Below are 21,614 nucleotides of genomic sequence, written 5' to 3' on the forward strand. Positions count from 1 at the left end.
ACATAGAGTTCCAGGACAGGCAGGACTACACAGAGAAACCCCACAGAGGGATGGGGGGTGGGGGAAGGAGGGGGCTTAGGCACATCTGGGTTGCCAGATCACATGTACGCCAAGCACATTCTTTTCTCAATTCTCATGGGTTATCACACACTTTTAGTCTCCACCTCTACTCTCCTTGACATCATTAGAAATGAGGGGACACAGCAAATGTCATGGTCTCAGGACAACAGCTAGTCGGATGGCATATGGCATTTAGCCACTAGAGGGCAGTATATCTGTAGTTAAGGGGATCTTCAGGACCCACAAACTTAGATGGGTGGGGCAGCCCAACAGATCTTGGTGAAGTTAAAAAAAAAAAATATAACAAACAAAAAAGAAACATCAAAATAGATGAAAAAAGGCGAGTGGTTAAGTCTTAGGGTGGGGTCCTTAGTGAGGAGAAAGACAAGAGTGAATACTAAATACTGAAGCCACCAGTCCTCAGCTCTCTCCAGACACAAACGTCAACAAAAGATTTCTCAGTTTATTTGGAAATATACATTGTTACCCCAGCAGACAGTTCTACTTCAGAACTGCCAAGGAACCAAACACCCTTACCCAACCAACACCCAAAACCTACCCAGGAGGGTGGGTCCTGGGTAATCAATGCACAAGACTCATATCCCTACTGTACAGACTGTAAAAATTGGTTTAGAAAACCAAGGAGTTAGAAGCCAGGGTCCCTGAGACATCTTGCCCCTTTGTAAACATTAACATCCAGGCTACCAGAACCTGGGATGAGTGTGCAAAAATAAGAGTGCCATACTGTGTGCCCAGAGGACAGGGGACATAGTTGGCAACCATAGCAGTTATATCCTGAGGGTCTGCCCCACTGCTGCGGGTTAGACAATGTCTGCGGCAGAAACAGGGCAGTTATTCCATGCCAAGAGTTCACATAAGATAGCATCGGCGGTCTTGTCGTCCATAAGAATTCTCCACCCGGGCAATCTCCTGGATGACTTTGATGAAGACATCTTGAGTTAGCTATAAGGAATAAGATCAGCAGTCAATCAGTTGGGTCAGAGCCGATACTATCCAGCCCCAAGGCAAACAGCGCTTCCTAACTATCCCCACCACCAATCAGCATGTAGGAAAACACGGTTAGCCTTGCCCCTGGGTCCAATCTTTAAGTTCAGCACCTGATTATCCCGAGCAGACGACTCCATAAACATCGCACCCCAGGACTCTGCTAGCTTCTTCCCTTCAACTGCCTGCACCTCTCTGGAAGCAGATTTGGAACACACCAAGATGGAAAGCAGATAGCAACGTCGGCAAGTTCTCTGAAAAATCTCTAGGGTTTAGATTCCTTCTGATGATTCACAACCCCTCCCCCAAGGTTTGAGGAGGTGAAGAAAGAGAAAATATACGTAAACAAAAGCATGATATGTAAATGCAAAACTGAAATATAAATTATGATAGGATTATCCTTAAGTGACCTTCAAAGTTAGGATGAAAAGCTCGGGGACCAGCTAGGCACGGTGACCCACCACTACATTCTCAGCGAGCACTATTTGGAAAGCTAGAGGACCTGGAGTTAAAGGACAGCCTGGGCTATGTGGTGAAGATCCCGTCTCGAAAAACCAATCAAGATGTAAAATTGCTTCAGTCAAGCATCAGAGCTGGGAAGGACTACAGCTCGATTGATCCCTGATACAAGTCACTTTCCATTGCCTGAGCAGCGGAGTCTTACCCACCTCTCAGGAGAGAGATCTGCCTTGTTCCCCACAAGCAGCACCGACAGCCTGGGATGACAAAGCAGTTGCTACAGTTATGCTTGTAAGATCCCCTTCCCCATCCTCCATGGACCCCAGCTACTCCAACTCCATCAAGGCCAGATGATTCCCAAACAAGCCAACTGTGATCTAGGTCTAGCCTCCTTGAAGAGTTCACTCACCCTTTCGCTTCCTTCCACACCCTCAGGTCTCTATGTCCTAAAGCCACTTACCGGGTTTTACCGTGGCCTTCGTGTAGCTTTTGGTACAGGTTCTTAACGATCTGAAAGCTTCAAACATAAGAAACAGAGCTAGGGTTTTAGTTCTAGGATAACTGCCCAGTCTTGACAAGCCCCCACTCAAAAACCTCCGTGCGTACCTGCGCAGAGAGTTAACCGAGTATACAAGAACGTAACCATGGACCCCGATGATGAGCGAGTAGGGCAGAATGCTGTACTCATCCTAGCAGCAAACAAAAACGTGAGTATGTACACCCATGCCTTCAAACGGCGTAAGCCAGTGGCATAGCACACGAGTGACCCTCCCGGGACATTCCTCGCTCCGGTCTCTTCCATCAAACAAATTTTTATGAAGTAGCTCCACTGAGCCCTGCACACTGCTAACAGCTCAATGCCTTTCTTTTCATACTACATCCCACATGAACCCCCCCCCCCCCACACACACACACACTACCAGACTTTATAATTTAGGGCTGAACTATAACATTTGGACACCCTACCGCAACTGGTACCTGCCCTGCTGTGTCCACCAGATGTAGGTGAAACTCATCTTTGCCAAGAGTCACTGTCTTGCTGTAAGCTGGAAAAACAAACAAAGAAGAAAGCTTCTTGACTGTGAGGTGCTTTGTGGTCCCAGTGATGTGTGTTCCGATACAGTCCTGACCCCAGGAGTGACACACTGACTTACTGTCTTCAGCCACACCTGTGGTTCTCAACCTTCCTAATGCTTGATCCTCAACCATAAAATTATTTTTGTTGCTACTTCATAGCTATGATTTCGCTATCGTCGTGAACCGCAATGTACATATTTTTGGAGGTACAGGGTTGCAAATGGGGTCTCAACTCAGAGACTGAGAACCTCTTGATCTATACTATCCTGGTCTAGAACGGCACAAACGCCACGCTCTAGACACTAGAATGGGACTCCCAGAGCTGATTAGTGGACCCTATAAACAAACCATCCTCTTTGCAACAAAGAAATCTCAAATTATGGAGTTTGAGAGGGCACCCAGTCTATCTAGGTTCCATCCCCTTCACACTAAAGAAAATTACTCATGCCAGGTGGTAGTGGCGCACGCCTTTAATCCTAGTATTCCAGAGGCAGAGGCAGGAGGATCTCTGAATTCGAAGCCAATCTGGTCTACAAAGCTAGTTCTAGCAGCCAAGGATACACAAAGAAACCTTGTCTCAAAACAAAAAACAAAGTGGTGGGGGGTGTTGGGGGGGGGATGCAACTACTTACTATTCTCCACTGTAGGATCGTAGCCTTCCAGGAACTCGCCTTCCACAAATTGATGTGCCAAAGATGTCTTCCCTTTAAGGACCAAAGATTGTTGTAATATAGTCATCCATCCATATTTACACCTTTTGTCCTTTCGGACTGTGGCCAGGACCAAAGGGCACCTCACATCAGCATCCCAGATTGTGGGAGCTCCCAAGCAATGCTTACCCTTTGTCTTTTATTACCATCATCCTAACAAGTAGATTTCCGCGACGTTTTGGTGATTCGATGCATTCAGTGACGCTTCAGGAAGCCCTTTCCTGCCCCACCCCATCTCACCCTTTGAAAAAGATTCCCCGGGATCTAGTGCACCAGGCCAAGGACACTTGCAAGTGTCTAGCCGGCAGAGATCTCCACCACACCTTCAAATACTGATCCCACCCCCGCTCCCAGAGAGAGCAACGCGGGGACGACTGGTGCAACCACAGCCCGGTACACTTTAACCCTTGCGCGCTCCTCTTCCAGCATCCCTCCACCCTTCCATCTCCTGGCAGCAAAACCGACTTCTTCCCAGGCCACATTGGGTCCTCGTGTCACATCTCCGCGACAGCGCGCCTCTTCTGGCCACAAAGCAACCGTGCTCTCGGGAGGGCGGGGACTTACCTACGGAGCGGTACCCTAGGATGGCCACCTTCCTGTAGCGCACCAGCGGCATGACAGGACGCCGCCCCGCGGGGCTCGTAGGAGTGCGGGCCGAGGGAACCCGAAGATCAGCCGAGGTGCAGGCCGAGGTGGACTCTGGGAAGAAGAGTAGCTCGCTGAAGCTACGCCCGGCAAGCCAAGGAAAACCAAAACAAGCCGCGCGCCCGGGGCAGCCCACGTGATCACAACACAGCGGCTGTACGCAAGGGAGCTGGGCGAGGGGGGGGGGGCAGGGGAGGGGACAAGACGAGCGGGATACCTAGCCGGGCGGCTCCCGGCTCCGCCCCACATGCTGCTCCCCATTGGTCTATTAGAATAGAGGAGGGCGGAGTCACCCACAGGAGGGAAGGGCGGGCCTCACGTGGAGCGGGATCTTTGGGAGCTGCACATGCGTAGACCTGAGCCTGTTCATTCATAAAGAAAGAGAAAGGAACCCGGGGTCCTAGAGGTACTTGCTGCCTAGCCAAAGAAGCTGGGACTCTCAGATGGAAAACACCTGTTGTGAAAATACAAAACGAAAAGGAAAATATCTGTTGTGGTTCGGCTGGAGTGTTTGCTTTTGAGACAGGGTCTTACTGGTGTAACCTGACTGGCCTACAGCTCTCTCTATAGATCTTGCTGGCTTCAAACTCACTGGGATCCACTTGCCTCCTCCTCCCCAGTACTGGATCAAAGGGGTGCACCACTACACGTGGCTTTGGGCTGGAGGTTTTGTTGAAAAGATTCTAGGCCCTTGAAGCACGGATTTAATCCCAGCACTCGAGAGGCAGAGAAGGGCATGTCTCAGAGTTTGAGGCCAGCCTTATTGACAGAGTGATTTTCAGGACAGCCAGGGCTACACAGAGAAACCTGTTCTCAGGAGTGGGGGTGGGTTCTAGGCCTCTGATTTCACAGAACTGGAGTTCTTGTTGTTTGGGAAATTATTTCAGTGTGTATGCAGTCTTAGGTTTCCTTATCATACCCAGGACACTCATTTATTCAACAAATACTGACTGAGGCAGGAGGATGCTGAGTTTGAGACTGGCCTGGGCTATACAAGATCAAGCCACCCAAGACCTTGTCCAGAAAAAGGGAAAAAGGAAAAGAAAAGCATACGTCTATAATCGAAGGATTTAAGAGGTGAAGACAAGAAGGTCAGGAGGAGTTCAAACTCATTACGGCCTCAGCTATGTAGTGAGTTTGAGCCCAAAAGACCTTGTTCTAAAAAAAGAAAAAAGGCTGTTGCCCATGTTCCGCATGCTCTGGACAAGACACTGTTGCAGGCTTGCTAAAAGAGATAAACATGGCATCTGTTTTCCTGGCATTTAAATTTATTCAGAGTTTGGAGCTGCATGAGGCCAGCCTTGTTTGCAGTCCCCAGAACACACACACACACATGCACACACACACATATGCACAAAACCTTAGGGAGACAAGTATGTATGTCATGGACAGCTTCAAATTAACCAGCGGGTTCATCCCGTTGAGGTAGAACCTAGGAAGTTGGCCGCTGGTGGCCGGTGTTCCTAAGGCTCTGCTTCACTCTGGTTTGTTTGGTTTTTGTTTTTTGTTTTTTCCAAGACAGGGTTTCTCTGTGTAGCCCTGGCTGTCCTGGAACTCACTCTGTAGACCAGGCTGGCCTCGAACTCTGCTTCTGCCTCCCGAGTGCTGGAATTAAAGGCTTGCGCCACCATGCCTGGCTCTGCTTCATTCTGGACTCTTCATGCCTGCTTTGGTTTGCTGTCTGCCGTGAACAAACTCTTCCATCACACGCACCCACTATCCGTGAGACTGCGCATGAACTTAGAGCTAAGTGGTCATAGACTAACCATATGAAGTTCTGAGCCAAAAAGGAACCTCTCTCTCCTTTTCAGTTATTTAGCCACGACAATACAAAATTGTGACTTAACGCTATGCTTCCCAGGACTTCTTTGTTTTCCACGGCTAAGAATTCACCTCCTTCTTGGTACTTAATAAACATCATTATCATCATAAACAGCGTTGGCAGAGGTGGCACACACCTTTAATTTCAAGACTCATGAGTCAGAGGCAGGCAGTTCTCTGCATTCAAGGCCAGCCTGGTCTTCAGAGAGAGTTCCAGGACAGCCAAGGCTACACAGAAAAACCCTGTCTTGAGAAAATAGTAATAATAATAATAATAACAATAACATCACTATTACTTAGTGGCTTAAAAAAATATGGAGTTTGGGGAGATTTTTATTGTTTTTGTATTTCATTGTTTTTTTAATTGGGTTTAAGTTTTTTGAGACAGGATCTCTCTATATAGCTCTGACTTTTCCTGGAATAGGTTGGCTTCGAACTCACAGAGATCTCCCTGCCTCTGCTTCCCTGTGCTAGGGTAAAGGTGAGTGCCACAAGATTGGCTTCCTTGCCTTTGTTTCTTTGTTTCTTTGTTGGAGATACTATGTAGCCCTGGCTGGCCAAGAGCATTCTTTGCCATAGACCCTAACTAGCCTGGAACACCCAGAGATGCACCTGCCTCTCCTTCCAACTGCTGACCCAGAAAAACAGTGTATTCTTTCTGGGAATCTGGGGTTTGAATTAGCAGCTCTCTTGTTTCCTGTCCTGTATTTGTTCCTGGGGTTGAAGTCTCAACTGAGGTAGAAAGTCCAAAAGGACCTTGAGTATCTGGGCCTGTGTGCTGACTATTGGCTGAGTCAGACTCTCTGTCTCTGTCTCTATCTCTGTCTCTGCCCACCCCCCACTCCCTTCCTGTGTCTTTCATTAATGAGTGATGGAGCCTGAACTTTGAGGCAGAATGGGATAAGAAAGCAAGGGCCTCTTGGGCTTTGGGCCCTGGAAATGGCAAGTAATTGGTTTCTCTAAAGGAAAGTGTTCAATCCAGGGACTACAGCCACAGCTTATAAGAGTTCCCAACTTGCCTGAGCTACATAACAAGGCCTTGCTTCCCCCAAAATAATGAATAGCCAGCCTCAAATTGTCCAGGATGAGCCTGAACTTTTCTTTAATTTTTTTTAAAAAATGTATATGGGTGTGTTGCCTACATGTGATCCCTTGGAACCAGAGTCACAGTTGTGAGCTGTCATGTGGACACTGGGAAGTAACCCTGTTAAACTTGGAATCCTCCTGCCTCTGACTCCAGAGAGCTGGGAGGATCTGTGCTGCTAATGATTGATTGACTCCTGGGCTTGAGGCTCTACCAACTGAGCTATAGTGCCAACCCACACTGTTGTAGCTAGAGAAGCTCTCCTGGTACTCAGTCCATCTCCGTTGCTGCTGGTGTCTTTTTTTTTTTTTTTTAAAGATTTATTTATTTATTATATGTAAGTACACTGTAGCTGTCTTCAGACACTCCAGAAGAAGGAGTCAGATCTCGTTACGGATGGTTGTGAGCCACCATGTGGTTGCTGGGATTTGAACTCCTGACCTTCGGAAGAGCAGTCGGGTGCTCTTACCCACTGAGCCATCTCACCAGGCCCGCTGCTGGTGTCTTAATGAGAAAACAGCTGCATCCTTTCTCCCTTTTCTCACTCCAGTCTTAGCTACTGCCCAAGCAAGGCTCCATTCAGTATCAGGGGTATTTTTTCTTCTTCGAGACAGCGTTTCTCTTCTAGCCAAGTTGGCCTCAAATTTAATTTTGGCAACATTATGGTTTATTGGCAGTCCATATGTTTTTTTGGTTTTGTTGTTGTTGTTTTTTAAATAATTTTACCATATAGCCTATGCTGATCACAAACTGAAAATCCTCTTGTTTCAGGCTCCCAGTTGTTAAGAGTTTTAAGCCACCACACCTGGCATCAAGTGATTTTTTTTATTTTTTTATTTTTTTAGCGTTTGAAGACAGGGGTTCAGCCGGGCGTGGTGGTGCACGCCTTTAATCCCAGCACTCGGGAGGCAGAGGCAGGGGGATTTCTGAGTTTGAGGCCAGCCTGGTCTACAAAGTGAGTTCCAGGACAGCCAGGGCTATACAGAGAAACTCTGTCCCATAAAACCAAAAGAAGAAGAAGAAGAAGAAGAAGAAGAAGAAGAAGAAGAAGAAGAAGAAGAAGAAGAAGAAGAAGAAGAAGAAGAAGAAGAAGACGACGACGACGACGACGACGACGACGACGACGACGACGACGACGACGACGACGACAGGGGTTCTCTATGTCCTAAAAGTAGCTTTGTTGACCAGACTAATACTGTCCTGTCTTCAGATACACCAGAAGAGGGCATCGGATCCCATTACAGATGGTTGTGAGCCACCATGTGGTTGCTGGGAATTGAACTCAGGACCTCTGGAAGAGCAGCCAGTACTCTTAACTGCTGAGCCCTCTCTCCAGGCCCCCCTGAACAGACTAACCTTGACCTCACAGAGATCTGCCTCCTGAGCTGAGATTAAAGGCCTGCAAGTGATTCTTATTAAATTACTCATCTATGTCTTTTCTTTCTTTTTTTTTGGGGGGGGGGGGTGAGTATATAGAGATGGCAGAGCAGCTAAAATTGAATTCTGTTCTTCCAGAGGATCTGAGTTATATTCCTAACATCCATGTTAGGCAGCTTATACTCTCCTGTGACTCCGATTCCAGGTGCCCTCTCCTGGCCTTCTTGGTACCCAAACACTCATGGCCTATACATACAGGGACACAAATGCATACATATAACTAAAAATTAAATATGGGGTGGACATAGTGGTACATGCCTTTAGTTGCCGCAATTCAGGAGACAGAGGCAGAAGGATCCCTTTGAGTTTGAGGCCAGCCTGGCATATATATTGAATTCCAGGATAGCCAGAACTACATAGAGAGATCCTGTCACAAACAAAACAAAACAGATGGATAAAATTGTGTGTGTGTGTGTGTGTGTGTGTGTGTGTGTGAGAGAGAGAGAGAGAGAGAGAGAGAGAGACCCAAGCACACACCGGTAATCATAGCACTTGGGAGGTGGAAGATCCAGAGTTTAAAACCAATTCTCAAACAAAAAAAAAAACTAACTAAAATACAATTTATATATATATATAAATACATGTATATATATACACATATATATATACATACATATATAGTGATATATATACATATATATACATATATAGATATAGAGTGCTTGTGTGTGTGTGTGTGTGTGTGTGTGTGTGTATAGTAGTGGTTGTGGTAGAGTCTTGGGAATTGTATGTGGGACCCACACAGTCACACAGTCTAGACAACTCTGTGCTACTGAGGCTGAGCTACATCCCTATCCATGACATGGCCCAGCAGTTAAATGCACTTTCTGGTCTTCAAGAGGACTCTGGTTCAGTTTCTGACACCCACATGCAGCTGACAACCATCTGTAACTGCAGTACCATGGGATCTGATGCTGTCCTCTGGGCCCTGATCACACCAGCCACCCACATGCTGTACACTCATGCGTCCAGACAGAACACTCACACACTTAAAATAAAATTAATAAATCTTGGGGCTGACGAGATGGATCAGCAGGTAAGAGCACTGACTGCTCTTCCGAAGGTCCTGAGTTCAAATCCTAGCAACCACATGGTAGCTCACAACCACCTGTCATGAGATCTGATGCCCTCTTCTGGTGTGTCTGAAGACAGCTACAGTGTAGTCATATAAATAAAGTAAATAAATAAAGTCTTTGAGATCGGGTAGACTAGCTGAGGAGTATAACAAGGAAGGGATGTGTGTTGTGTGGCGTCTATGAGATTAATCTCAGCTGCTGCAGCTGCTGGGGGCTTAAGCAGCTGTCCCTGAGGCAGCTGCAGTCTTCAGCTCAGGCCTGGCTGTTTAGGGGGCAGCTTTGTCTTGCCAGTGGTCATCAGTTCCAACGAAACCAAGACTCTCCTCGTAGAGCCACTTGCAAGCAACAGAGAACAGCAGAGAGAGTGTCCCCACTTCTGAAGAGTTCTATTTGTACAACTGAGTACTTAGTGGAGATAATTAGGAGGCAGTTTGAACTTGGGTTTCCAAAGAAGGAAAGCCGAAAGCCAGAACTCAAGGTATCAGGCTGCATCCTGCTCTGTTCTCAGCTCAGCCGGGTATCACTCCCCTGCAGTGTCTGACCACCTGTTTTCATAGCACACTGCATGAGAGTGGGAACATTTCCTATGTGCGGCTGAAACTCCAGCAAGGAAACTCAGACATTCAGATGAGAAAATCTACCTAGAGATGAAGACACTACCCAGCAAAAGAGAGGATTGTTTTTATTAAGTAATGTCTTTGCCTTAGCTCTGGTCTCTTCCTAACGATGGCAAGCCTCTATTTCTTCTTTGACGACTGTAGTCAAACAACACAGACATGTGGTAGCTCACGTCTGTATTCCTAACACTAAAGAGGCACAACTGTGTGAGACTGAGGTCTGCCTGGTTTACAGAGTGAGCACCAGGCCAGCCTGGGCTACAGAATGAGACCCTCCCTAATAGTAATAGCAATAATACTACTAATACTAGTAATGTATCATTGTGTTACAACACTAGAGGCTGGGAGTGCAGCATCAATGTTCTTCCCAATTTAGCTCCTGGGAAGGGTCCTAGGCAGAGCGCGCTGCGCCCATATGTCCTCACATGAGGTTCTTCCTCAAGACTGGGGAGGGAGAGAGGGCTGGCTCAGTGCCTAAGGGCATTTGCTGCTTTTACAGCGGACCTGGGTTTGGTTCCCAGCCCAGAAATCAGCAGCTCTCGACTGTCAGTAATTTTAGTTTAAAGGGAATAATGCCCTCTTCTAGCCTATAGAAGAACTACACTTACTTGGTACGCTAACACACGCTCAGTCAAAACACTCCTGCACATAAACTAAAAATAAATAACAATAACAAATGTTTAAAAGATGTAGGAAATGGGGCTGGTGAGATGGCTCAGTGGGTAAGAGCACCCGACTGCTCTTCCGAAGGTCAGGAGTTCAAATCCCAGCAACCACATGGTGGCTCACAACCATCCGATCACGAGATCTGACTCCCTCTTCTGGAGTGTCTGAAGACAGCTACAGTGTACTTACATATAATAAATAAATAAATAAATCTTAAAAAAAAAAAAAGATGTAGGAGAGGCAGGATGTTTTGATATTTCTTCTTTTAAGTGGACTAGTCATACAGCATCAGGACACCATTCATACTTCTAACCTCAGTTAAACTTTTGGTTTGATGTTTGTTTGTTTGTTTGTTTTTTCAGATAGGGTGTCATGTAGGTCAGGATGGCCTCCCAGGAGGACCCTAGATTCCTGCCTCTGTCTCCCAAGTGCTGGGATTGCAGGAATGAGCCTCCACTCCTAGACTTTTTTCTTTTAAAGATAGGATCTTTGGTCTTACTATGTTGCCCTGGTGGCCTTGACCTCACTATGTAGACCAGGTTTGAACTCACATTGATCTGTCTATTTTCATAGTGATCTCTTAGCCAACTTTTTAGAATTTGAAAGAGGGTCTCCTTCTAAAGGCCAGGAGTGGCCTGGAACTCACTATGTAATCAGATGGCTCTTGACCAGTAAGCAATCTCCTTCCTCAACTTGCTGAACGCTGATTGCAGCTGCGAGCCACTAACCCATCTCCAGTAACCTTAATTACATCTTTTGAAGCCCTGTATGTTCAGCACAGTGCAGAGCTATGTCTGTAAAGAACTGTGCTGCTAGGACTCAAACCCAGAGCTTGGCCCACGCTAGGCATGTGCTCTACCACTGAAATCTGTCCTTGTCTCTCTTCCCCTTCTCTTCCCCGGTTTACTAGCCGGCCAGAAACCTGAACAATATGTATTTCTTTAACTGGATGGCTATGTCATTTTAATTAAGGAAGCAAGCCATTTAATGTAGAAGAAAAAGAGACAATGGAGATAACAAGTAAGGGGGCTAGAGAGGTGGCTCAGCGGTTAAGAGAACAGCAGTTAAAGTGCCTTTATTGTGATGCTGTGAGAATTCAGTGGGAACTCACACACATGCTAGAACAGGGCCTACTGTGTACTAAGTCCTCAATAAATATAAGCTGCATATCATTACCCTTCCCAGGAGCTCTGACTTTTTAAATATATAATTTACTTTTATGTTTATTTGTCTCTTGTCTGCATGTCTGTGTGTGAGGGTGTTGGATCCCTGGAACTGGAATACAGTCAGGTTAAGCCATCATGTAGGTGCTGAGAATTGAACTCAGGACCTCTGGAAGAGCAGTCAGTGCTCTTAACCACTGAGCCATCTCTCCAGCCACACACCCCCACCATTCAGTGTCTCTCTTGTCAATGACTACATATCTTCCCAGATGCCTTGCTCTTGCCAGAGACGCCCTTCCAGCCCTGCCCACCTATACACCAGTCAACAGCGCTATTTCAGCTCTTTCCTATTCATAAGATCCTCTCTGTACTGACATGGCACATACTGCCAATTGGATTCCTTCTTCCTAGATAATAATATTACTTTAATAAGCATATGCATTTATACACTGTAGTGGCTATTCCTGGTTGTCAACTTGACTATATTTGGAATGAACTACAATCCAGAATTGGAAGGCTCACCAGTGACCCTTATCTGGAGGCTTGAAGATCCTTATCTGGATCTTGGTATGGAGATCTTGAGCCATAGTGGCTATGGATTCCAGAAGATTGAATCTCAGAGTTTAAGGAACACGCCTTTAATCTGGGCTACACCTTTCATCTGGGATTAAAGGCGTGGTGGAACACACCTTTAATCTGGGCTACACCTTCTGCTGGAGACAATATAAGGACATTGGAAGAAGGGAGTCTAGCTCTTGCTCTTGCTCCTTTGCCTGCTTGCTGTGTGAGACTGAGTAACTGCTAGATCCTTGGACTTCCATTCACAGCTGCGACTGAACCATTGTTGGGAATTGGGCTGCCGACTGTAAATCATCAATAAATTCTTTTACTATATAGAAACTATCCATAAGTTCTGTGACTCTAGAGAACCCTGACTAATACATACACTAATGGCTACTTTTTCAAGAATACAGTTTCTTGATCTTTTGTGTACAGTGTTATACTGTGTGTATTTAGCAGCTCTCGCTTCTTTAAAAAAAAACAAACAAAAAAAGGGGATGGATTTAAAGTTACCTGAACCTCTAGGTAGTGGCTCTCACTTTAATGACTCTGTATGTAAAGGTCTTGTCAGGGTTATCACAAACGTTCTGAAATTCTCAAAAGAGGGTTAGTTTTCTGTTCTTAGCTTCTGAGCCATCTCTCTAGCCAAGAGTCATTCGTTTCTTTTTTTTTTTTTTAAAGATTTACTTATTTATTATATTTACATATATAAGTAAGTACACTGTAGCTGTCCTCAGATACTCCAGAAGAGGGCATCAGATTTCATTACGGATGGTTGTGAGCCACCATGTGGTTGCTGGGATTTGAACTCAGGACCTTCAGAAGAGCAGTCGGCGCTCTTAACCACTGAGCCATCTCACCAGCCCCGAGTCATTCGTTTCTTTGTGTCTTTGTTTGTTTCTTTTATATCTCATTTTGGAAGATTGTTTCTAACACTCAGTCTCTCTGCTTAGGCCTAGCTGGCCTGGAGCACTCTTTATAGATTAGATCAGCTTCAGATTCACAGAGACCCCGCTCCCTCTGCCTCCCAAGGGTGGGGATTAAAAGTGGCACCACCAGGTCACGGCCCCCAATCACAGTTCTTGGTATTTGTACTTTCTTTCTCTTCCTTTTTTTTTATACGGCTTTTTAAAAAAAGATTTATTTATATTTTTGGTTGTGAGCCTAGCCTTTTTTAACAGCTGAGCCATCTCTCCAGCCCTTTTATATGGCTTTTTGAGACAGGGTTTCTCTGTGTAGCCCTGGCTGTCCTGGAAGTCACTCTGTAGACCAGGCTGGCCTGGAACTCAGGGATCTGCCTGCCTCTGTCTCCGGAGTGCAGGGATTAAAGGTGTGAGCCACCACTGCCCCTCGAAATTATTCTTTTATCCTAAAATAAACCGAATCCCAATGTTCTGGAAACTGAAGCAGGAATATTATGAGCTCAAGGGCAAACTGAATCTCAAAATAAATCAACAGATAAATAAATAAATAAATCCAAATGTGTCGTGCGTGCGTCTGATTTTAAATAATAAGATTTATTTGTGGCCGGGCCTTACTAAGTATCCCAGGCTGCCCTTGAACTCAAGACAATCCTCCTCTCTGCGCCCCCAGCTTGAAAAACCAAACAAAACTCATCCCTGAAATGCACGCGCTGGCAAGCCTTTTAGCGGAGTAGTAGAAATGAAGTAGACAGCTGAGACAGGAATGCAAAGCCTACGCGGCGCGGCGACGTCTGCTCAGTTCCTGGGTTGAAAAGAGTTGCTGCGGTTGGAAGGTGCTCGGCGGCCAAGTTAGTGGGACCACCTGCAGCAAGCACGTGGTGCGTTTACCTGCTTGCAGGTGAAGCGCGTGTTTTTTACATAGCTGGGAGGGGCTTCAGGAGGACAAAGATAAAGGGAGGGGCCTCAAGGGAACAGAATGAGGGGAGGAGCCTCAAGGGGACAGAATGAGGGGAGGGGCCTCAAGGGACAAAGTTGGAGAGAGAGGTGAGCCTCAAACCCTGAAAGTAACCTATAGGATGTGATTTAATGAACGCCAATGAATTTTTCTCCCCAAATATTTTGCATAGCCATTTGAGTGGTACTGCGGATTGAAATTGGAGCTCTGGGCACACTAGGCTAATGCTGTACTACTTGAGTATATTCCCAGTCAGCCATGATGGTTTTCTGGTTAAAGACTTTAGTTTCAGCAGTTTAGACACAGTAGTACTTAGCTTAGGGGAGGTAGTAAACAGATTGCCCAGCAACACCTGGGTGATAAAACGAAAGGTACCAGAATCTAAGAGGTGCAGCTAAGAGTAGGGTAAGAAAGTAGGAAAGGCTGTTGTTTGAGATGTGTCTCTGAGGCAAGGAGAAGGCAGGGTGGCAACGGGTATTTGGTCTGTAGACTTGGGCATTGGTGAATAGAGGACCTTTATCAGGAACTGTTCGACGCTCTATTTACTATTATCTCTGACCACAGGACTTGAGGGTCACCAGAGTGAGGGACACTCTGCACCATTATCTACACTTCAAGCTTCCCAGAGCCTCAGAGCTGAACTAGGCACAAGGGCTGTAAAAAAAGAAAAAAAAAAAAAATCCAAGAATTGAGAGAGAATCCCGAACCATGCTAAAAGTTAACGCAAGCCACATACATTAGTTCTGCCCTCTGGGTCAGTTCCTATGAGTAAGTCTGGTGCAGCATGCAGTACATTTCCCTTTGGTACAGAGGGAACCAAAGGGAAGCACATGTCCCCAAGCTTAGAATTCTCTCCAATGCCACCAGAGGGCAACGTATCTACAGCATGGACTTGGTTGGCTTGGAAGCTCAGAGCAGAGCCAATCTTCCTTGCAACAATTGTAGCAGGATTGGGCCCAGTCCCTGGAAGTACCACCCACCTTAACTATCCCTCAGATGGTAATATCCACTTCCAGGGCAGTCCTACATGCCCATCCCTAGCTCAGAGACATCAATCTACCTGCATTCCAGTGGTCTGCGATGTTGGAGTCCAAAAATTCCCCCCAAAACACCCAGAGAAACTAGAGAAGCCCAGCCTGTAACGAGACCGGGAAAGAACGGTAGATGGGGAACCAACAGAAACAACCACTGGACCGAAGGAGGAAACTCACAATGCCACACTAGAACTTGACCACAGATACACCCAAGCCAAAACCTGGAACAGGTTTTGAGAAATTATTCAGGTCATGAGAAAATTTTCCCTCCAGCATCTCTGTGTCTCCGTATCTGTCTCTGTCTGTGTGTGTGTGTGTGTGTGTGTGTGTGTGTGCGCGCAAGCGCGTGTTCTACTATACAGCCCAAGTTAGCCTTGAACTCATTATCTTTCTGTTCTATCCTTCGCCATCTCCAAAGTGTTGGGATTACAAGCATGTACTCCTGGAATTTGACCACCATTCTGGATCACTCTAGAATCTTTATTTTGGCCACAAATGTGTGGCGGATTGTAAGGAACACCCATGGTTCGCCAGTTGGCCTACCAAAATCCCAGAAAATAATCAGACCGTTTTAGCAGGCAGGATGACCTCTAGGCTGATGATCAATGGACAGCCTACAGGGATAGGCCAGAATAGCTAACAATAGAGGACTCCAAGTGCTCCTCCTGCTGCCTTGGTTAGCCCCACCCCACTCACAGTTGGTATGCATCCTCACAAGTGAAGTTCTGGTCCTGACTAGGGGTGGAACCAGTACCTTAAAAGGGGCAGGACATTGCTGGTCTATTGCTGACAGGTTGGGACACCCTTTGCAGCAAGAGGGTTTGGAAGATCGTGCTGAGGAAGAAGGGCAAATTGGAAGTAAGGTGTGGACTCGGATTAGTCCGGGTTCTCCTCCTCTTTGGAGGTGAGTGAAGGTGGTTTCCAATAAAGCCTTCCCTTTATTAACTCACCTGCAGGGAAAAGTGAGGGTGTGAGCCGTCAGGTTGGCTGGCTAGCTGGGTCAGACTGTGTTAAAGCCAAGCTCCAGGCCCTCACCTTGGTGGGCTGGGCAAGCAGGTCATCATATTACAAATTATAAATAGAAAATAAAATTATCCGGTGCGACTGGGGAAGACGCAAAAAAGTCCTCGTTAAAGAGTGCCTACCAGCAAACCCGGTTACCAAGGACCAGACACCACTCTTCTCGGGTAAAAGTTGCCTAAACCAAGAAGTTCCTAGTACAGCCCACCTTTCTCTCTCTCTCTCTTTTCTCACCCCCTCCCCTATCAGCATCACCTGCGGCTCACATCCCCAGATCTCAGCCAGCAGGTCTTGGGGCTTCGGTTTCGATTTCGTATGAAGCTTGGAGGACTTCTGTCCTTGGAAGCTCAGCCCATTAACTCCTCGGCCAAGCGGTAAAGGAGGCGAGAGTACCAATGCATGCCAGTCGGCTGGACTGCACCCCCAGGGAGCAGAGCCCCGAGCGCGTGCAGCAGCCGCAAAGGGGCGAAGGCGCGGTGGGCCCACTGGTGACTCTCTAGAACCGCGTAGCAGGAGGCGAGGACGTCGTTGACCAGCAGCGTCCCGTGCGCAGTGAGCGGTGCGAACACGCCCACGGCTTCCTCGCGCGCCACGCGGGCTACGCGCGCCGGCTGGAGCGCGTCCCCGCCGGGAGCCAGCACCGAGTCGCCAGCACGTAAGCGGCGCGCGAACACCGGTGCAAAGTCACCTGGAGCAGGCGCTGGCCCGCGAGCAGCGAACACCAGATGCCAGGGTGTGAGCAACAGTTTGCGCGGAGGCCGCTCGGTCTCCACAGCCACGAACGAGGCGCGGCGCTGCAGATCCCGGTCCAGGAAGAGCAGCACTGGCGTGGGTACCACTCGGCCCGCTGCATCAGCGGCCAGTACCCAGTCACCACGATGTAGTTCCCTCAGCCCCTTCCGTTCGCCGCTCCGCAAGCGCACCGTGGCATTTCCCGGAAAGCAGCCTCCGGCTCGGACCGCCAGTGAGTTATCTGCAAGCCACAATTATAAAAAGGATTAAGTCCGGATCAGCCAGTGCAAGTACAGTCTCGAAGATGTGGGTCAAGCCCAACGTAGACCTCACCAGCCCCGGGACAGCTTAATTTCCCAGGGATCTAGCCCCACCAGGAGTGGGAATGGAAGAGTGTTTTTACAAGCATTAGCCTGGTTGGTCTCCCTTAGGGTAGCAAGAAAGCTATGGTAGAGCCCCCTTTGGATGGACCATCATCTGGCCTCTACTGTACCAGCTTTGACCGATACGTGGATGTGGTTGCGGGACTCGTAGTAGACCCAGTCGAATCCGGCTTCCACAGCTAGGCGCGCCAACAAACCATACTTATTACGGTCACGGTCAGACGTGGTGATGTCCAAGGCACGGCCTTCGTAGTGGAGTGAATCCTGTGCGTGGTGGCCGTCCTCGTCCCAGCCTTCAGTCACACGTAGGCGTACTCCGGGCCACATGTTCATCACCGCGATGGCTAGAGCGTTCACCCGCTCTTTGCAACGCTAATGGGGGGAATAAAGAAGCGGGTTTCCCACTTCCCACCATCACCAGGCAAGGTGAAGAAGGGCGAGGCAGAAGGAACATTAAAGCATCTTTATTCTCTGGATCCATTTCACTCCCTCTCCCAGCGTTTGGGAGTCGTGGGCAAGAGAGGATGTGAATAGGTGCAGTCACCAGTCTGTACTCCCTTGCCTGGGCATGCTTGGAGAACCGAACCGGTCTGATGTTGAGAGGGGGTGTACATACCTAGTTATTCCCACATTAACAGGGCTCGCCCCTCACCCCTATTTGTTCCATGACCTCATCACAATCAGAGAGAACCGTAGTAGAGAGGGAGAATGGAAGTTTGGCTAGAGAGGGCCTGGCTCCCCAATCGAGCCCTATTTGAGCTTGACCTCCGCCCCGGGCCCCAGCTGCCCTCCCTCCGTCTGATTCATCTTTTGTTTGGTTGCCTTCCCTGGCACTGGGCATTGCTTCCTTCCTTCCTTCCTTCCTTCCTCCTCCTCCTTTCAGCCTCTAGCGTTAACCCATTGGTGGTCTGGGTGCGCCCCTACAGAGGTGCCCAAGAGGAGCCGCGTGGGATCAAGGCTGCTGGAAAAAGGGTTGGGTGGCGGGGGCTGCACGAAGCACAATGGCTATTCTCCGGGATGACTTAACTAAGCGAGAATCTCGGGCCGAGGCCGGGAACGCGTCGGGAGAAGCGGACTCAGCAGCTACAGCTACAAAGACGCTTTTCAGCCGCCCCGGCTCAGGGAGAGGAAAGGGCAGAGCGCCGCGCCCTACATCCCCGCTCCCGCCCGCCAGGTCCCCTCCCCCAGCGTGGCCAGACTGCCACTGTGTCAGTCCTGAGAGCCCCCATCTCGCCCGTCTCTGTTCCAGAATCATCCCTGAAAGGCGTGGGAGCAGAAGCACCTGAGAATGGAGCTGCCCTGGCGTGGAGCTGCCCCCACTTCCCTGCTCAGGGTGGGAGTGGAGCAACAGGAGCCACAGCCGCGGGCCTGCACCCCCGGGGGAGGGAGGCCACAGTTATCTTGGCTGCTCCGGTCTGGGAGTTGGAGACCTTGGCGCGCCAGAGCCGGGGACAAGGCAGGAGCAGGAGCGCAGGAGGACCGGCCGAGAACAACTTTTTTCTTTGTCTCTCACCTCGAACTTGGACTGGAAGTGTTTGCTAGAGGGACATTTGCCCCCTACCCTTCTTTCTAGTCAACTTCACCTCTGCAGAGGCACTGGACAAGTGGTAGCTCTTTCTAACTTTGTGTCGTTTTGTCCCCTAAGAAGGCCCTGACCTGCGGGGGCAGTAGCCCAGTACAGAGCCAACTCAATGGAGTCCTTTTGCAGTCAGGGTGTGGGAGATAAGCAGGACTGGGTGTGTGTGTTAGGGGGGTTTCCCAGGCCCCTGGAGGCCTCCTAAGCCTGTCGCTTGTTCTATCCCTCTACTGCAGGTTTCAGCCAGAGGCAAGGACTGTAATGTCCCAGGGCCAAGGTGAGGAAGGGAAGGGCCTTCCCAGTTTACTGGAAAGAGGATGGCTTCATCACTGGGACAAGAGGGGATTCTTGGCTCGGAGTAATTGGTTCTCACCTTCCATCCCAGCAATCAGGAGGTAGAGGCAGGAGGATTTCTATGAGTGCTACCTAGCAAATTTTAGATCTGTCAGGGCTATGTAGTGTCTCAATAGATAAGTAAGGAAAGAAGAGAGAGAGAGAGAGAGAGAGAGAGAGAGAGAGAGAGAGAGAGAGAGAGAGAGAAAAGGAAGGGAGAGGAAAGAAATTCTTTCTCCCCTGTACAGGTTTTCCTAACCACATAACCTGGAAAACTATGCAGTTAGTCAGAGGAAATCCGTACACCACACACACACACACACACACACACACTACCCTGCCTGCCCCTTGCACACACAATTAGGTGGTGTAATGGAAAGTAGATAGGACTGAGAACCAGGAGTCCTGAACCTGCTCTCAGCAATGCTACAATTTGGCTGTGAGGCTTTGATTAAGTTGCTTTTCCTCTCCTGCAGCCCAGCTCTCAGATATAAAATGAGGGGTGGGGTGGGATGGAGAAACACGTCTTCTGAGTTTCCTGTCAGACACTCTACAGCACTGGCCATAGGGGCTCTGGGCCCTTCCCTTCCAAGCCATGGCCCACTGAGTCGGCTTGGTTCAGTGCCCCTCTGTAGCATGTACCCCAGAATGCTAGCTGATATTCAAAGCAGAGTCCTCAAGCTAAGGTGAGTTTAGATGGCCCAGAAACCCTTGATTCTCAGGTGTGTCTGTCTGTTCTGAGGACTGTTTTTTGGTCACCCCCACCCCAAAGTCTGTTGTTTAGACCCTAGTATAGGCTACCTTTCCCGTGCCAAGGACAATGGCCACCCCATCCCCAGGTAGATGGTCTGGTCTGGTAACCTGACTCTTGCCCATCTCTTTTCCAGCCCCCTTCTTTTGGCTCACAGAGCTTTTGGACATCAGGCCAAGAGCCAGGCTAAGTGTAAAGCCTTATGCAGTCTACCTATCATAGCCAGCTCCTGGCCCCCAGCTCACCCCAGCCCTTCCTGCCTGGCTCGGTGACTGACCCCCGGTCCACGCCTCAGCCATTTCCCGTCTCGCCTGCCGCCATCCTCCTTTCCCCGCCCTCGCTCCAGCCTCTCCCAGATTCACTCTCACTGGGCAGTTCCTCCTCCCCCTCCCCATCGCAGACTCTCTCCCCATTTGGATACCTCCGAACCACTATCCAGCCACCAGGTTATTTGCTTTCCTGAAGGGTGTGATGAAGGAGATCTCACTTTATTTTATTTTAGTTTAGGGTCTCTGGGGATGAAGGAACAGTTCATCCTCCAGGGTTGTTGTAGGAAAATTGAGGAGCTGGTGGTGTGGTAGAGCAGGTGGGGAGAAACTCTCCTTACCTCTGTCATCAGGCGGTCTGCGCCGCTGTTCTCCTCATCCTTGAAGATTATGTCGGGGTTGTAGTTGGGTACGAGGTCCCGGAAGCGCTCCGACCCCCTTGTTACCCTCCCCTCCGCTGGCCCACTCGCGCCCAGGGTCCGCTCGGGCATACTGGGCACAAACTGCTTGTATAGCAGAGGCACAAGTTGCTTGCGCACATAACGCCGCCGGCCAACCGGTCCTCGGCCCGGCCCGCAGCTCTGGGCAGATAGTGCCAAGAGTGCCAAGCAGCACAGGGGCAACAGACTGGCCGGCAGAGCCATGGGTGCCGTGGACTTGGGTCGGAAGGGAGCGTTCTTGTCCTCACTGGCTCTCCTGTCAATTGGGCATCTCCGCAGGAGCTAAAGAGCACCGCAGATAGAGAAGGTCCCAGAGTACCTGGAGCGCTGTGGCTCTGAACACTTGGCAGCCGCTAACTCTGCCTACATGCCCTGGGGAACCTGGAACCTACTACTGATAGACTACCATTTACAGAGCAGGTGGGTCGAGGGTGAGTGCCAGCCCAGCCAGTCTCTGCTGCCCGGCTCCCGTGCTCCCAGAAACGCCCTGACTCCGCCTTAAGTGGTCCCGGGCCCCGCCCCCCGCCCTTCTCTCAGGGCTGTCCCGCCCCCTCCCACCCGGGCGGGGGATCTAGCAGTCACAACTGGACACCACTGTTCCATTACTCCACTGAAGTGTGTCCCATCCTGGAAACCATGCAGGCACCTGCTTAGGAAATCCCTGAAGCTTTAGAGTCCTGGCTGCCTGGATAAGCATCCTTCTACCTCCGAGTCTAAATTAGGCACCAAACTATCTTCCTGGGCACTAGTCTTTGCTTTCCTAAAGTCTACCCTGGCACGCCATGCCCTCTGCTGTCCTCCGGGAAGTCTGAGTTCCAAG

General features: G+C 49.0%; 2 protein-coding genes across 7 annotated transcripts; both read right to left on the reverse strand.

Moving 5' to 3' along the window:
* Positions 1–485: 485 nt before the first annotated feature.
* Positions 486–4,223, reverse strand: Rhebl1 (Ras homolog enriched in brain like 1). Of its 3 annotated transcripts, none has more exons than XM_006521345.2 (9): positions 4,174–4,223; positions 3,876–4,010; positions 3,234–3,305; positions 2,491–2,570; positions 2,131–2,213; positions 1,985–2,041; positions 1,734–1,781; positions 1,179–1,260; positions 504–1,023 (listed from the first exon to the last, which is right to left on the reverse strand). In XM_006521345.2, exons 2-9 carry the CDS (start codon positions 3,925–3,927, stop codon positions 931–933), a joined length of 567 nt encoding a protein of 188 aa, XP_006521408.1. In that variant the 5' UTR covers positions 3,928–4,010; positions 4,174–4,223; the 3' UTR covers positions 504–930. The 3 variants fall into 3 exon arrangements, with proteins under 3 accessions (NP_081243.1, XP_006521408.1, XP_030104599.1); XM_030248739.1 differs by having other exon boundaries at positions 2,503–2,570; positions 4,174–4,221; NM_026967.4 differs by lacking the exon at positions 4,174–4,223 and having other exon boundaries at positions 486–1,023; positions 2,503–2,570; positions 3,876–4,140.
* Positions 4,224–4,340: 117 nt separating this feature from the next.
* Dhh (desert hedgehog) lies at positions 4,341–21,288 on the reverse strand. 4 transcript variants are annotated; one of them, XR_875235.3, is made up of 4 exons: positions 20,696–21,288; positions 17,539–17,800; positions 16,569–17,286; positions 4,341–4,410 (listed from the first exon to the last, which is right to left on the reverse strand). XR_875235.3 is itself a non-coding variant. In NM_007857.5 (3 exons), exons 1-3 carry the CDS (start codon positions 20,996–20,998, stop codon positions 16,661–16,663), a joined length of 1,191 nt encoding a protein of 396 aa, NP_031883.1. In that variant the 5' UTR covers positions 20,999–21,266; the 3' UTR covers positions 13,881–16,660. The 4 variants fall into 4 exon arrangements, 3 of the variants coding, with proteins under 3 accessions (NP_031883.1, XP_006520469.1, XP_017171916.1); NM_007857.5 differs by lacking the exon at positions 4,341–4,410 and having other exon boundaries at positions 13,881–17,286; positions 20,696–21,266; XM_006520406.4 differs by lacking the exons at positions 4,341–4,410; positions 20,696–21,288 and adding an exon at positions 18,711–19,466 and having other exon boundaries at positions 15,753–17,286.
* Positions 21,289–21,614: the final 326 nt, after the last annotated feature.

Source organism: Mus musculus, chromosome 15 (genome assembly GCF_000001635.26).
Source record: "Mus musculus strain C57BL/6J chromosome 15, GRCm38.p6 C57BL/6J".
Lineage (NCBI taxonomy): Eukaryota > Metazoa > Chordata > Mammalia > Rodentia > Muridae > Mus > Mus musculus.

Coding starts and splice junctions, on each gene's coding strand:
- Rhebl1 (XM_006521345.2), bottom strand. CDS start 3,927: ATGCCGCTGGTGCGCTACAGGAAGGTGGCCATCCTAGGGTACCGCTCC. Junction 3,306..3,875: donor CCTAGGGTACCGCTCCGTAG/GTAAGTCCCCGC, acceptor TGGTCCTTAAAG/GGAAGACATCTTTGGCACAT. Junction 2,571..3,233: donor CGATCCTACAGTGGAGAATA/GTAAGTAGTTGC, acceptor TTGTTTTTCCAG/CTTACAGCAAGACAGTGACT.
- Dhh (NM_007857.5), bottom strand. CDS start 20,998: ATGGCTCTGCCGGCCAGTCTGTTGCCCCTGTGCTGCTTGGCACTCTTG. Junction 17,801..20,695: donor CAGACCGCCTGATGACAGAG/GTAAGGAGAGTT, acceptor TCCCCCCATTAG/CGTTGCAAAGAGCGGGTGAA. Junction 17,287..17,538: donor CCACGTATCGGTCAAAGCTG/GTACAGTAGAGG, acceptor TGTGGCTTGCAG/ATAACTCACTGGCGGTCCGA.